The 14,110-nt window shown below is 43.7% G+C and overlaps 1 protein-coding gene across 2 annotated transcripts in view; it reads right to left on the bottom strand.

Annotated features, from left to right (window-relative positions):
• The window catches only part of LOC119972610 (potassium voltage-gated channel subfamily B member 2-like), a 479,239-nt gene extending 470,157 nt beyond the window's left edge, over positions 1 to 9,082 (bottom strand). For both annotated transcript variants that reach the window (XR_005462115.1, XM_038809599.1), the window contains exon 1: positions 8,179 to 9,082. Coding sequence is in view for 1 of the 2 variants with exons in the window: in XM_038809599.1 (XP_038665527.1) it covers positions 8,179 to 8,757 (579 nt within the window). In the remaining variant the exon portion in view is untranslated. The remainder of the gene's footprint in view (positions 1 to 8,178) is intronic.
• Between the last annotated feature and the right edge of the window lie 5,028 nt (positions 9,083 to 14,110).

Genomic DNA, 14,110 nt, shown 5'->3' with positions numbered 1-14,110 from the left:
AATGAGCTATTCAGGGCTAGGGAGGCTGTTCAGCCGTAATCATTACTCTGTACACCAGCCGGAATGGAGGCGGATGTATTGGCATTCACATCACTGCTGGCCTGCAGACATATTATTGAGCTGGAGGCAGATGATGCCACCCAGTGCCACAGCATGGCTGGGTGATTTAATGGAATTCCTGTACCCAGAGAAGATTAATTTTGCAGTGAGAGGATAGAGCGATGGGTCCTATTGTAGTTGGTGGCCGTTAATTTTGCATTTTGCAAAATAAAATTTGTAAAATACTTTGTACAAGAGCTGGTCACTGTGAGCTGATAGTGGTGGGGAGGGGGTGGGGATTGATTGTTGTTGTTTGGGGTTATATTTCTGCTATTGGGGTTCATTCTACAGTTGCTTGTAATTTTTGATGCACGTGTTATTGTGGCGTTGTGTTGCAAAGTTTTGATATAAAATGTAAAATTTCAATGAAAAAAAAACTTTGTACACCATTAAAAATCCAGTTATACCTCGTTAAACAAAGGTTTTCTTTTTCCAAGATTTGTTTTACAGATTACATTGTAATAGGTCAAGTTTTTGGCGATTTCGACTGGATTGCAATCTGGAGGGATTTCAACAATGCACCCTATGGGGAAGCATAGAATCAGTGACAGAAATTTCTGGAGTTCTGCATTTAATTTTGCATGTGCATACTCTGGAAGTTGATATCAGTTTCAGAGGAATAATGATGGTGAACATTGGCAGTTATTCTGTCTTTACCACCACAAAATACTGTACCATTGTTATTTGGAAAAGTTGGTCACTGAACCCATGTCAGGATGTGATATTAACTTGACAAAAAAGTAGCAAACATGAGTGGTGGAGAAGGTCAGAGTCAGAGAACCTGGACAACAGTGATGGCAATATGAGAGAGTGTGGGATCAGGCTTATAATGAAAAAGATTTCCACAGTTCTTTGGAACAAGTGAAGTGAACAACATTATTGGAGAAAAGTATCCACAGTATGAACATTTAGCCTTAGAAAAGCAAATGTTCAAGGGGTGAACTAAGGAAGCTGACAGAACTTTTAAAAGGGAATAGCATCAAAGAAAAATGATTAATGGTGAGAATTACTATAAATAAGAGCACAAGAAAAAAAGGATGACAAAGTGAACGAACGATGGCAAAGGCAAAAGAGTGATGTGGGCTGAACTGCATAAAGGACAAAATAGATATTGTTCCTTCTCTACTAGGCCTGGGGTTGTACTGTAGACGGAGAAGAATGTGAAATGAAGATGATGAATTTAAGGAATTGACCAGAACATCTAAAATAGAAAATGAGGTTAGGATGGCAGCAGATGCTTTTTTAAAATCGCAAACATTTCTATCAATGCATCGGCAGTAAGGTAAAGACAGAAACTGTGGCGTCATTGGAGATTTTGCAGAAGTTGAGTAAGAAATATCAAAAAAGGTGTTGATACTGCTAGGCTTTGGAAATAAAGGGAATACCATTGGTGTAATTTTCTGCTCACACCAGTGGCAGGAATCGTGGTGGGCGAGGCACTAAGTTTGGTGCAATGAAATAACTCAGTTTCCCACCAGCGGGAAATTAGTTGGAAATGTTGTACCCTTGACCTTGATGGTGAATTAAAGGCGGGTCTAGCTTCCCGCTGATCCATGTCAGGAACCACATTGCATCTAATGAATACTCACTAAAAGGTTAGCTAGCTAGAATTGCATTCCCCTCCAAATTGTGCCCCACCAGTGAGAATTTAAAAAGATCTTGTTCCCGACTGTATACAAGTGGCTTGACCTGGCAAGCTTCAGTTCATCAATGACATCCCACTACTGGCCCTACTCTTACCCTAGTCATTCTTTTGTTCCTGACATACCTATAGAAAGCTTTAGGGTTATCCTTGATCTTACCTGCCAAAGACTTCTCATGTCCCCTCCTGGCTCTTCTTAGCTCTCTCTTTAGGTCTTTCCTATCTAACTTGTAACTCTTGAGCGCCCTAACTGAACCTTCACGTCTCATCTTTACATAAGCCTCCTTCTTCCTCTTGACAAGTGATTCAACAACTTTAGTAAACCACGGTTCCCTCGCTCGACCACTTCCTCCCTGCCTAACAGGTACATACTTATCAAGGACACGCAGTAGCTGTTCCTTGAACAAGCTCCACATTTCAATTGTGCTCATCCCCTGCAGTTTCCCTCCCCATCCTATGCATCCTAAGTTTTGCCTCATCGCATCATAATTGCCTTTCTCCCAGCTATAACTCTTGCCCTGCGGTATATACCTATCCCTTTCCATCGCTAAACTAAACGTAACCGAATTGTGGTCACGATCACCAAAGTGCTCACCTACCTCCAAATCTAACACCTGTCCTGGTTCATTACCCAGTACCAAATCCAATGTGGGCTCGCCTCTCGTTGGCCTATCTACATACTGTGTCAGGAAACCCTCCTGCACACATTGGACAAAAACAGACCCATCTAAAGTACTCGAACTATAGCGTTTCCAGTCAATATTTGGAAAGTTAAAGTCCCCGATAACAACTACCCTGTTACTTTCGCTCCTATCCAGAATCATCTTTACAATCCTTTCCTCTACATCTCTGGAACTTTTCGGAGGCCTATAGAAAACTCCCAACAGGGTGACCTCTGCTTTCCTGTTTCTAACCTCAGCCCATACTACCTCAGTAGACGAGTCCTCATCAAACGTCCTTTCTGCCACCATAATACTGTCCTTGACTAACAATGCCACCCCGCCCCCTCTTTTACCACCTTCCCTGTGCTTACTGAAATATCTAAACCCCGGAACCTGCAACAACCATTCCTGTCCCTGCTTTATCCATGTCTCTGAAATGGCCACAACATCGAAGTCTCAGGTACCAACCCATGTCGCAAGTTCACCCACCTTATTCCGGATGCTCCTGGCGTTGAAATAGACACACTTTAAACCACCTTCCTGCCTGCCGGTACACCCCTGCAACTTTGAAACCTTACTCATGACCTCACTACTCTCAACCTCCTGTACACTGGAGCTACAATTCAGGTTCCCAACCCCCTGCTGAATTAGTTTAAACCCTCCCGAAGAGCAAATTTCCCCCCCAGGATATTGGTAGTCCTCTGGTCCAGGTGTAGACCATCCCGGTTGTAGAGGTCCCACCTACCCCAGAATGAGCACCAATTATCCAGGTATCTGAAACCCTCCCTCCTGCACCATCCCTGTAGCCACGTGTTCAACTGCTCTCTCTCCCTATTCCTCGTCTCGCTAGCACGTGGCACAGGGAACAACCCAGAGATAATAGCTCTGTTTGTTCTAGATCTAAGTTTCCACCCTAGCTCCCTGCCTAACATCCCTATCCCTTTTCCTACCTATGTCGTTGGTGCCTATGTGGACCACAACTTGGGGCTGCTCCCCCTCCCCGTTAAGGATCCCGAAAACACGATCGGAGACATCGCGGACCCTGCCACCTGGGAGGCAAGATACCAACCGCATGTCTCTCTTGTTCCCACAGAATCTCCTATCTATCCCCCTAACTATGGAGTCTCCAATGACTAATGCTCTATTCCTCTCCCCCCTTCCGTTCTGAGCAACAGGGACAGACTCTGTGCCAGAGACCTGTACCCCATGGCTTACCCCTGGTAAGTCGTCCCCCCCACCAATATCCAAAGTAGTGTACTTGTTACTAAGGGGAACGACCACAGGGGATCCCTGTACTGACTGCTTCCTCCCAGCCCCTCTCCCGTCACCCATCTAGCTTCATTCCCAGGAGTAACTACATCGCTGAAGCTTCTATCTATGACCACCTCTGCCTCCTGAATGATCCGAAGTTCATCCAACTCCAGCTGCAGGTCCCCAACACGGTTTCTGAGGAGCTGGAGATGGGTGCACTTCCCACGATGGAAGATCCAGGTCAGAGTTTGGTCTATGAAAGTCGCATTGAGTGGGTCATGGAAAGAGACAAGACTAGTGGCCTGGATAATGGGACTGGCATGGGATCGGTAACGGCTGTCGGCTCTCAGGGGAGGAAAGGCACGTGGAAGTGGATCGTGACAGGGTTTAGGGTAATGAAGAGAGGATCAAAGGTGACAGAGGGGAGAGGAAAGGTGATATTGGGTAGATCTATGGTGACAAGAATAAGTTGGTGGGTGACAGAGGGAGCGCGGAAGGTGGTGGAACGAGGTTGAAAGGAGACGGGCACCATTTTTCCAAGTTGACTTCGATCCCGCAGTTAATCAGTCAGTGGGAACCCTTGAGATGTGAAGAGGGTCTTTTGGGGTGGTTGAAGATCAAGGTCAGCACAAGTAGCCTACTAAAAGGACACCCTAATAATTATGAGACAGGTAGATGTCAGAGTTGTTCAGTTGTGTTCTATTCTCTATAGTGAAGGCCACATTGTAGCAGGTTTGTTCCCAATTCTTGGGTCTTGTAATATCAAGATCTCAACAAGGTGTGAAGCTGCCAATCATTCTATGCCATTTGTCATCAGCTGCAGTCAGAGACAGGGATAAAAGGGTGGTGGAATACCTCCAATGGGCAAGATTGATGAATGGCAGGCAACTCCTAACTCCAAATTTCAATCCTCCTAAGTGAATGGTCATAGCTGACAAAAGATCAAATAGTCTTTTGATGCTGTCAAGGCAATGGTCTCTTTACAGAGTCTCAAAGGTAGTGGAGACAAGCAGAAAAGTGTCAACATCAGGCATCTTGAACGTGGTTCCCATCACCCTGGTCAAAGATCACTGTCTCCATGTGCATTAATGTCTGAATGGGAGGAATACCCGTCTCTGATCCTCCAGGGTGTCCTTTACCTGGAAAGGGTAGGGTGGGGATGCCATGGCTAGATGGAGACCTGGTGAACGGCTTAGCGTTTTCCAGTAGGCCTTGCAATAGAAGGAAACCGGTAAAGGAAATGCTCTCCAGAATGGAAAATTCATTCCAATGACTAAAGCACAGAACTTCACACGGCTGTACTTGAAAAAGTCACAAGCAAGGTCAGTCACATCTTTGTCATTTTTGTTATTGAATCATTTAAAATGTATTCGTACCTAAGTACTGGGAAATAGTTGATATAATACTTTTTTTTGAAGGACATACGAGCAATTCAGCAAATTAGAGGCCTAACATTCATTGTGAAAATGTATTGAATTGGATTGTGAAAGACAGTATTGAAACACTTAGATAAATATGATTCTATAGGAGTCAGTGCAGATATATGGAAAGAACATCTTGCGAGAAACATTTTTCTGTTTTCTTTGAGGAAATTAAAGATGTTATTGACAACAGGAGTTCTGTTTAAATACTGATTAATCTACACTGCTGAAAGAAATGGAATATCGGCCAAGCTGCTGAGGCTGACTGAAATTGACTAAACCAGATAAAGCAAAGGATTGTTATGAGTGGAGTTGTGTTGATATGATATGGGGTCACTCACTCCTTTGCTGGTCACAGTTTATATGAATGATTTGGAACTGATGGACCAACGTAGCAAAGTTTGCAAATAGACACTGAACTGGAGGAAGGTATTCAGATAATAGGAAACCAGCAAATTTAATACTAAAGGACCTGGATAGGATTGGAAGACGGGCTGAAGTGTGACAAATGGTAGTTAATTGCGCAAATGCAAAGTAATGAGGCTATATGCATATAGGAAATGCTCAAGTGAAAATATAAACCAAATGGCTTTAGGATATATTAACATTAAAAAGAACTTTGAGGAAATTGCTAGATAACTCACGGAAATGAACAATGCAGCGTGCAGCAATATGAAGGAAAGCTAATTGAATCGGAGGGCTATAGAAATATCAAGATAATGTATTAATCCCAAGAGGTAATAACAAATCTCTATATATACTGGCACTGCCACACCTAGAGTATTGCGCATATTTGCTCGCCATACTGCAGTAAATATGTCCAGGCCTTGGAAGCATTGCAATAAAAAGGGCAACCTGAAGACAGAGCTAAAGACATTGGAGTTAGAAATATAAATTGAAGAGCCTGAAATTATTTAATGTGGAGAAGACAAGGGCTCAGAGAGATATTCTTTATGTATTCAAGATTCACAAATTCAATATATTGTCACAAACTCACGAACAAGAAGACAAAGGCACAGGCTTAGAAATGAGAACACATATAACCAATTTAGAATTAAGTACTTAATAAACACTATATATAGACTAAACACGAAATGTGAGGCTGATAAAAATGAAAAAAAAATGAAGGAACTGGCAAAAAAAACAACGGTTACATCAAGTGAGCTGAGCTACAGCAATATTGTCAGTTTGATGTTGATGCAGAATGGCTTTGGGTAAGCACAAAAGTAGAAACTAAGGTACCAGTTCCTATTTTGAGACCAAAATACTAAACTGTGCCAGAAGGCTGTTTCATACAGTTAGTGGTTGCATCAGCTGCTGTACAACTCCAGCTTGGTGCAAAGTTGCATTTTAAAATGTAAGGAATATTTGTAATGTTATTTTTGAAAAAGCATCTACTCTCCCAACATTAAAATTGAGCAGTCCCGTGTGCAGAGATCTGCATATAAAAAGAGATATGCAGAATCCCTTTGTGGTTGACTTTATTATGATCTGAATACATGCACAACTGACAACACAACCCTGGGCTAGAAGCTAAGCAATCCAGATGACACGTTGAAACTGTTAGTTGTGAAATAGCTGCAGCCTTTAGATGCAGTTATACTGTTGTTTTTGTATCACTACATAGCCGTTTCTGCTTGGGTTGACACATGTAGATTTTAAATCCAATTAAATAGTAAATGAGTTGTTCTGGCAGTAAGTTGGGTCTTATGTGCACTTTAATAACTGAAGCAGTTTTGTTTTGCATTCTGAGACAGCAGATGCTACCATCTGTGCTGCTAAAACCTTTTTAAAAATCTGCCAGTGAATTGCTCTGAGCTACCTCCTGTTGTCCATGACATAATTCTCAGCTAAGTAACATAACAGGAGTGTCGCCAGTTGTAAATCGCACTCTGCACCTACTGTTGGCAGAACATGAATGTAATAAAACAGCTATCAGCCTTACAGTTTTCAGAGATATAAAAATGGTATTAAAGCAATGCATTACAGAGATGGAGAAATGCGAGTGAGATACTTCATTCCAAAAATGGAGAACGTCACTGACAACTTATTAAAGAAATCAAAAAATGGAATGTACTACATATCAGGAGAGTGTTACCTGTCGATCTCCCTGCACCCCACTTCCCCCCCTTAACATTTTGCTCCTTTTAAAATAAGCAATGAAGTCAAAGTTTAGCAGTGAGTTAACCAGAATGGCCCCTTAATTTCAGAATTCTTCTTCGGGTTCTTTTTCATTAGACATTCATTTTATTTTGTGTTTGGCAAGTGCAACAGTCTCTACTTTCGGAAACACGGAGAAAATATTGATTTGTACTTGGCATTGCCGTAATAGACAATGATCACTGAATAGCAGAGTCAACTTTTTATTTTAATAATTTGTTTTTATTCTTTTTAAATGTCTGAGTGATTAGACAGAGTAGCTTTAAAACGGATGGGAAATTGTGATCCACACACGATTACGAAATACTACGACATTCTAATTTTAACTCAATCTTATGAAGAATCGTCCGTTCTTGTAGAAATGAATCCCCAGTTTCTTGACTCTTGGTTTCAAAGAGGCGGGATTGGCGAAGTAAGAAACAAGGCAAAATAAATGGCGCAATAAGATAGTGAAAACCAAGAAAAAGCGGAATTCCTCAATGCGAGCGTTTAAAGGTAATAGAACTCGCGGTTTAAGTCTTACCCTTTAAGAATTGCTATGTTTGTAGATATGTGTAACGTGCTCCTTGCAGATGCAAATGTGTCACACGAATCCTACCGACACACTTCAACTTTTCTAACCTTGCCATTAAAGTCTGCGTCGGTTCATTTAAATACTGCAACAAGACAGCAATATTTACAAGCCTCAAATCACCATAACAACCGGCTTCGGCGCTGTCTCCCTGCAAATGACGCCTCGGCTCATACGCAACGGCAAATGGTTCAGAAGTTTATCATTTTAAAACTCCAGCGGGGGGAGAGGAAAAGGCAATTTACATCTTCAACAGTGCCTCGGTCAGAAGGACGGGCTGAAAATACAGGTTTATTTAATTCACAGTCTGACTGTCATCGCCTGTGCTGGCGAGGGGATGGAGCTGGGTGGGGAAGCCCATCCACACCTTACCTTAGCGGCCACTGAGGAGCCGGGTTTTTCCAGCAAATCCCACAACTTCCTCCTTTTGTCGGGACAGCAGGAGTTGTCAAACTCTTCGCCTTCTCGCTCTTTCATGGTCTCCGCCTCGCGCCTCAGTTCCTCGTTCATTTGCTCCTTTTTCTGGTGGTACCTGGCTTGGCAGCAGGACTCCAAGTAAATCTCGTCAATCCCCCAGTAGTCGAGCTCCTGGCCGAAGGAGAGCGCGCACATCTCCTCCATCATGTGCAATTTTCCGGTGCGGTAGAAATTCAAAATCGACGTGAAAGCCCCCGGGTGCCGGTCAAAAAAGTACTCGTTCTCGTCGAGGTTATAGTCATCGCAGGTCTCCAGCAGGGACTCGTGGGTGTTGCAATCTCTCAGTTTGCCCAGACGAGTCCGGGGTAACCTTTCCAGGGTCCTCCACAACACTTCGTGGTTCAGTCCCCCAACATTGATTCTTACCCTCCTGGAACAAGCCTTGCTCCTGATGATCTCCATGGGCTCCGGGGGGAGAGAGGCTGTGGATCGGGATGCTTTCTTAGGCATTCCTGTTGGGATCCTTTCTGCCATAGCAGCGACGCGGATATATATTTCAAATCGACGGTGATGAATATATTGAATCAGTTTCTCTCGGGTGGAATAAATATGAAATAATACATTAATAATATTGAGGGCACTTTAAAAACGGAGCTGTGCGCGCGCGGGGTGAAGGCAGACCCCCGTTACTCAGCTCTCCCATTGTGGCAGCTCCAAGGAAAACAACAGAACGCGCGAGCGAGGTGCCCGCTGTGTGTTAGCCTCCGCCGGCCACTCACTTTCATTCAGCGTTATCCCCTCGGTCAGCGCTGAGGGACGCCAGGGACACACCGCCTCTGACTCAACGTCCGTGGCGCGGGCGGGGTCACGTCGACGTCGGCCAGCGGCAGCCACGCTCCCGCCTTCTGTCAGCGTGCTCCCCCGAGCTCGCGCGCCGCATCCCACGTGCACCGCTACCCCTTCCCCCGGGGGCGCGTGCGCCGCATCTCACGTGCCCCGTCCCCTTCCTCCATCCCGGGGGCGCGTGCGCCGCATCCCACGTGCGCCGCCTTCCCTCCCGTTCGATACACCGGCACTAAAGACCAGCCCGACGCCAGAACACAGTTTGCAGCCATGCCGGTGGGCGGCACTAGCTACGGCAGTGTTCGTTGTCCACCCCCAATTGCCCTATGAAGTGGCGTTTTCTGGCCCCCGCCTGGGGTGAGGGAGCTTCACAGCCAGAATGGAGGCACTTCAGCCAAAAAGTGATTTGACGCACCAGCTGCCAAACACATTCCTGCCTCCCGGCGATCGGTGCAGGGGACAGGTTCGCTCCTGGAGCTGTGCGCAGCGTTTTGAAACCCATCGATCAGTGTGTCCCGGGGTGTGAAATTGACAGTCTGAAGATTGTGACAATCAAGGTACAGGGAAGTTCCAATGCTTGTTACATTGGTTCCTGCCTCATAACACTGCTGAGACCCTCTGGGAGTGTTTTGATAGGTCCCCCAGATCAATTCAAGGGTCAGTGACAACTCTCTTCATGAGGCACAGAGACTAAAAGAGGCAAAATATGTCCCACTTGAGTTAAAGAAAGAACTGCGGGGAGCAGAGTTTACGTAAGGCGGGTCATTGGGGCAAATTTACACCTTTGGGGCAGTAGTGTTCAGCTTGGCACTGCCATAGGTCTGAAAGTGCTTGTAAGCTCGTGTTGAATGCCCGCGGAATCCAGGGAGAAAGCATCTCAGAAGGTGAAATTGAAACCCTGTAAGGTGGACTATTGTTAAAGTCATCCTAACCTTTGGAGGGAATTCCAAGGAGAAATCTTCGAAGGTGAAGCTTGGAATTTCTTTTGAGTTTCAACAGGATTGTTTGATTTGGTGTCCACTGACGTCTGAGGAAATGTCTTAAGAAATCCATGGATTCTGTCAGGATTGCATCTGTCATTTTCTCTGTAGTGTGGTGTGTTCAGCCACAGTCAACTATACATTTACCCTGGATGTTCAGAGTATAAGATACATATTGTAAATTGTTTATCCTTCTGAACTTGTACAGTAAAGTTTAGTTTTGTTTGTTCAAAACCTGTGGAATCTCGTGGCTTTATTCCAAAAGCAAGTAACTTCAAGCTTTATCAACTTTAAACAAAATGTTATTGGTCCCTAACTAGACCGGCCCCCATGTTGTGGGGTCTGGCCAGGGATCATAACAGTAGCCAATCTGCATAATTAAATGTCTATTTATGGGCTGATTGGGCATATTGCTGGGATCTTGCTGGCAGATGGGCCACACAACTGAGAACTAAGCCTGGCAGGAGCCTGGAGATCGCTTGCCAGAGGCTGGCCTATGGGACCAAGTGAGGGGTGAGCAAGAGGCCTCCAGTTTTAACCCACCTACTGGTGCTGTGGCTACAGTGTTTTCTATAAGGGTGACCTTGCAGCTGTGGAAACTATTAATTTAATTTACTACCTCTTCAGAGGGCACCTCAAGATGGAGATGCACTTGTGCTTCCCTTTTGACAATGGCAGTATCCATCTTTGCCAGTGGTGCTGCCATCTTTCCAATGTTTCAGGCTCTCTGTTTTAGCCTACAGCCTCAGGAACTGGCCCACTCTCCTTAATTGGATGGCAGACCCAGAGGTGGCCTCTTCATTTCTTCCGGAAAGACCTCCCAGCCAGGCATCCTGAGAGAGCAGTGTTGAGATCTGGAAAAGGTTCTGACTCACAAACCTAAAAACAGAAGATTCTGCCCATTAGAAGCTGGAAGCATGCCAACTGCTGTATTGGATTTGGCTGCACTACAGGCATCCAGGATGGATAAATTATTAAAAATAGAATGTTGTACTTGTAGCACTTTTTTTTGATCTGTCTCAGTAGCACTATTTAAAGGGCTTATATATTACTTGCAGGTCTGTTGCTGGTTTGTCATTTGAGGCAGATGATTAACGTTTGAATGTGTTTTAGCCTGTTTTCTGACCAAAAACTTAATTTTGTCTGCAGAAAGGTTTTTGGTCATACAACACTTTTTCTTTTGCTGCGTTTTCCAGTTCTACTGGAGTCATGGGTGGCCTGGTACATCTATCTGCCTTTAGAGATGAAGAGCAAGGTGCAGAAGAGGAAAGAGGAGGACACTGCTCTGCATTAACACCTTAGCTGAAAAATATCTCTTTGCCTTCAGTTCCGCTTATATTGTCTTGTGTGCTTCCCATCACCAACCTGCCATTTCTGTCTATAAAAAAGGGTTTACCTTCAATGCTCAGCATTTCTTAACCACAGGCAACATACCATTCAGACCTGTGTCAGTTTCCTACCAACAGCTATGACTCATTAATCATTCCTCAGTGCACTGTATCACTTTTCTTTGAACCACAAAATCAGGTTATGAGCTGGTACTAGGCAACAAAAGCTACCTTCTTCAGACTTGGCTCAGGCTCCTTTCAGGAACCTTTTTGTTTAATCATCCATGGGATGTGGGCATTGCTCGGTGGACCAGCATTTATTGCCCTAAGAGTCAACCACATTGCTGTGGGTTTGGAGTCACATGTCGGCTAGACCAGGTAAGGACAACAGATTTCCTTCCCTAAAGGACATTTGTAAACTAGATTTTACGACAATCATCAAATTCCAGATTTTTCAGATCAGAACTTAATTTCAGATTTTTATTGAATTCAAATTTTGCCATCCCCAGAACACAACTCTGGGTCTCTGGATTACCAGTCCAGCGACAATACTATTACGCCACTGCCTCCCCTAGGCAAAATTGGCTTATGATGAAAGCCATTCTGCCCCCATATATGTAATAAGCAGACCATTGACCTATTAAAGCATGCTTCACAGCCTGGGCCACTACAGATGATCTTTGAAGTACAGACTTAAGCTAAGGTTTGATTGTGGGAATTACCTGTTTGTTCTATAAGTCTGTCATCATGGGAGACCAGCCTAGCACCTTATGGACATTAAGAAGCACAGCAAAGGAGCAATATCGACCACCAATGTCCCTAGTTGTCAGTGAGCATTCATGTGAACATTTCATTCAAATACACCAACAGTTTCACAACCTTTATCAATCATCTTTCTTTAGACCAGTCTTAAGGGTCTAGCTCTCACTTCAATTCAAACATAAACCCACAACAGAAAATCCAAACAGAAACAAGTTTATCAAGCGACTTAAACTTGACGCAATTCTATTTGTATCTCAGTCCCAGAATAGTTATAACTTGACCGTGTCTTAGTCCATGGGTTCTGTTCATTTTTTGCCTATCCTAATGTTTCTACTATGTGTTTCTGCAGTGACTACGATTTGAGAGATGGAGGAGCTTGCACTGAGGACACCTCAGTTGATTATGCTAGTTAATCTAAGTATTTTTGGGCCAGCTAAACTTTATTATAGTGACTATTTCCGAGCCCAGCTGCAAACCGCAGCCTCACGGTGAGGGTTAGAGCAGGACTGCACCTCTGACACCATGTAATCATGTTCCCTGCCCCTAAATATCATCCTTCCTTTTTCATAGCATGGTTCAATTTCTCTCTCAGGCCCGCTGCCATAAATAGGCCCACACTAAAATCTACTCGTGGATTTTAAGAAGGGCCTTAAAAGAGGCGGTGAGACAGACTAGTTTACAGAGGGAGTTCCAGTGACTGAGATTTAAGCAGTTGAAGGCAAGACCAACAATAGTGGAGGTGAAAGGATATGGCAAATGTGCACGAGAGTGGAGTCAGAGGAAAAGAGAGCTCTGAGGGAGGTGGCTGTCGGGATAGTAGTGGCTATTGTGAGGAAAGGCCATTCCTCACTGTGGCATTCTCCTCAGTGGAGAGATTGAAACATAAAGACAAGAATTTTACATTTCTGGCCATGAAGAATCAGATATAGATAATATAGATTAATAACAATAGGAATGATGGTTGGGCAACACTTTGTTCAGGATAGGATACACATACAGAGTTTTGAGCAAGCTGAAGCTTATGGAAGGTGGATGATGGGAAGCTAGCAAGAAGTAAATTGAAATAATCTAATCTTTAGTAAAGATGTTGGGTATATAATGGGATTATCTAGGATTTGGAGCAAATTATATCACGGAAATATAATGTTCGGTGGGATATGCAAAAGGAAAGCAATATAAAATATTAGCCTTTAAGAGAACAGATTGTGAGTAGTACAACATGAGTTTGTGTGAAAAACACTATTGAAACTAATCTTTAATACCGTGGGTATCATAGTGGTTAGCACAAATGCTTCACAGCTCCAGGGTCCCAGGTTCAATTCCCGGCTTGGGTCACTCTCTGTGTGGAGTCTGCACATTCTCCCCGTGTGTGCGTGGGTTTCCTCCGGGTGCTCCGGTTTCCTCCCACAGTCCAAAGATGTGCAGGTTAGGTGGATTGGCCACGATAAATTGCCCTTAGTGTCCAAAATTGCCCTTAGTGTTCAGTGGGGTTATAGGGATAGGGTGGAGATGTGGGCCTGGGTAGGGTGCTCTTTCCAAGAGCCGGTGCAGACTCGATGGGCTGAATGGCCTCCTGTACTGTAAATTCTGTGATTCTATGAAACAAAAATATAATAGTTGCAGCAGCTTAGCAAAAAATTGGAATGTATTTAGGAAAAGAAGGATGATGGTACAAGCACAACTCATTTAAATCAAAGCACATTAAGCAGCTTGCAAGGCAATGTTGCTAAGTAGGAATATTAAGAATAGCATTAAGGATCAGCAGAAAGATTAATATAGTACAAATTATCTATAGGTAAGAAGATTAGGTAAATTATAATGATAAATAAAATAAGCTGAAAAATTAACTAGAAGGAAATAAAAACAAGGAATGCAGTAGTGCTGAGAAATGCACCTCAGCAATAAAATAATTTTCAAATACTTTTTCAGTAAACAGTGAAAAGAAAGAGAAAAGCTCTTTTTACTATTTACAAG

The sequence above is a fragment of the Scyliorhinus canicula genome, chromosome 10, assembly GCF_902713615.1.
Source record: "Scyliorhinus canicula chromosome 10, sScyCan1.1, whole genome shotgun sequence".
In the NCBI taxonomy this organism is placed as follows: domain Eukaryota; kingdom Metazoa; phylum Chordata; class Chondrichthyes; order Carcharhiniformes; family Scyliorhinidae; genus Scyliorhinus; species Scyliorhinus canicula.
This window is presented reverse-complemented; position numbering and strand designations above follow the sequence as displayed.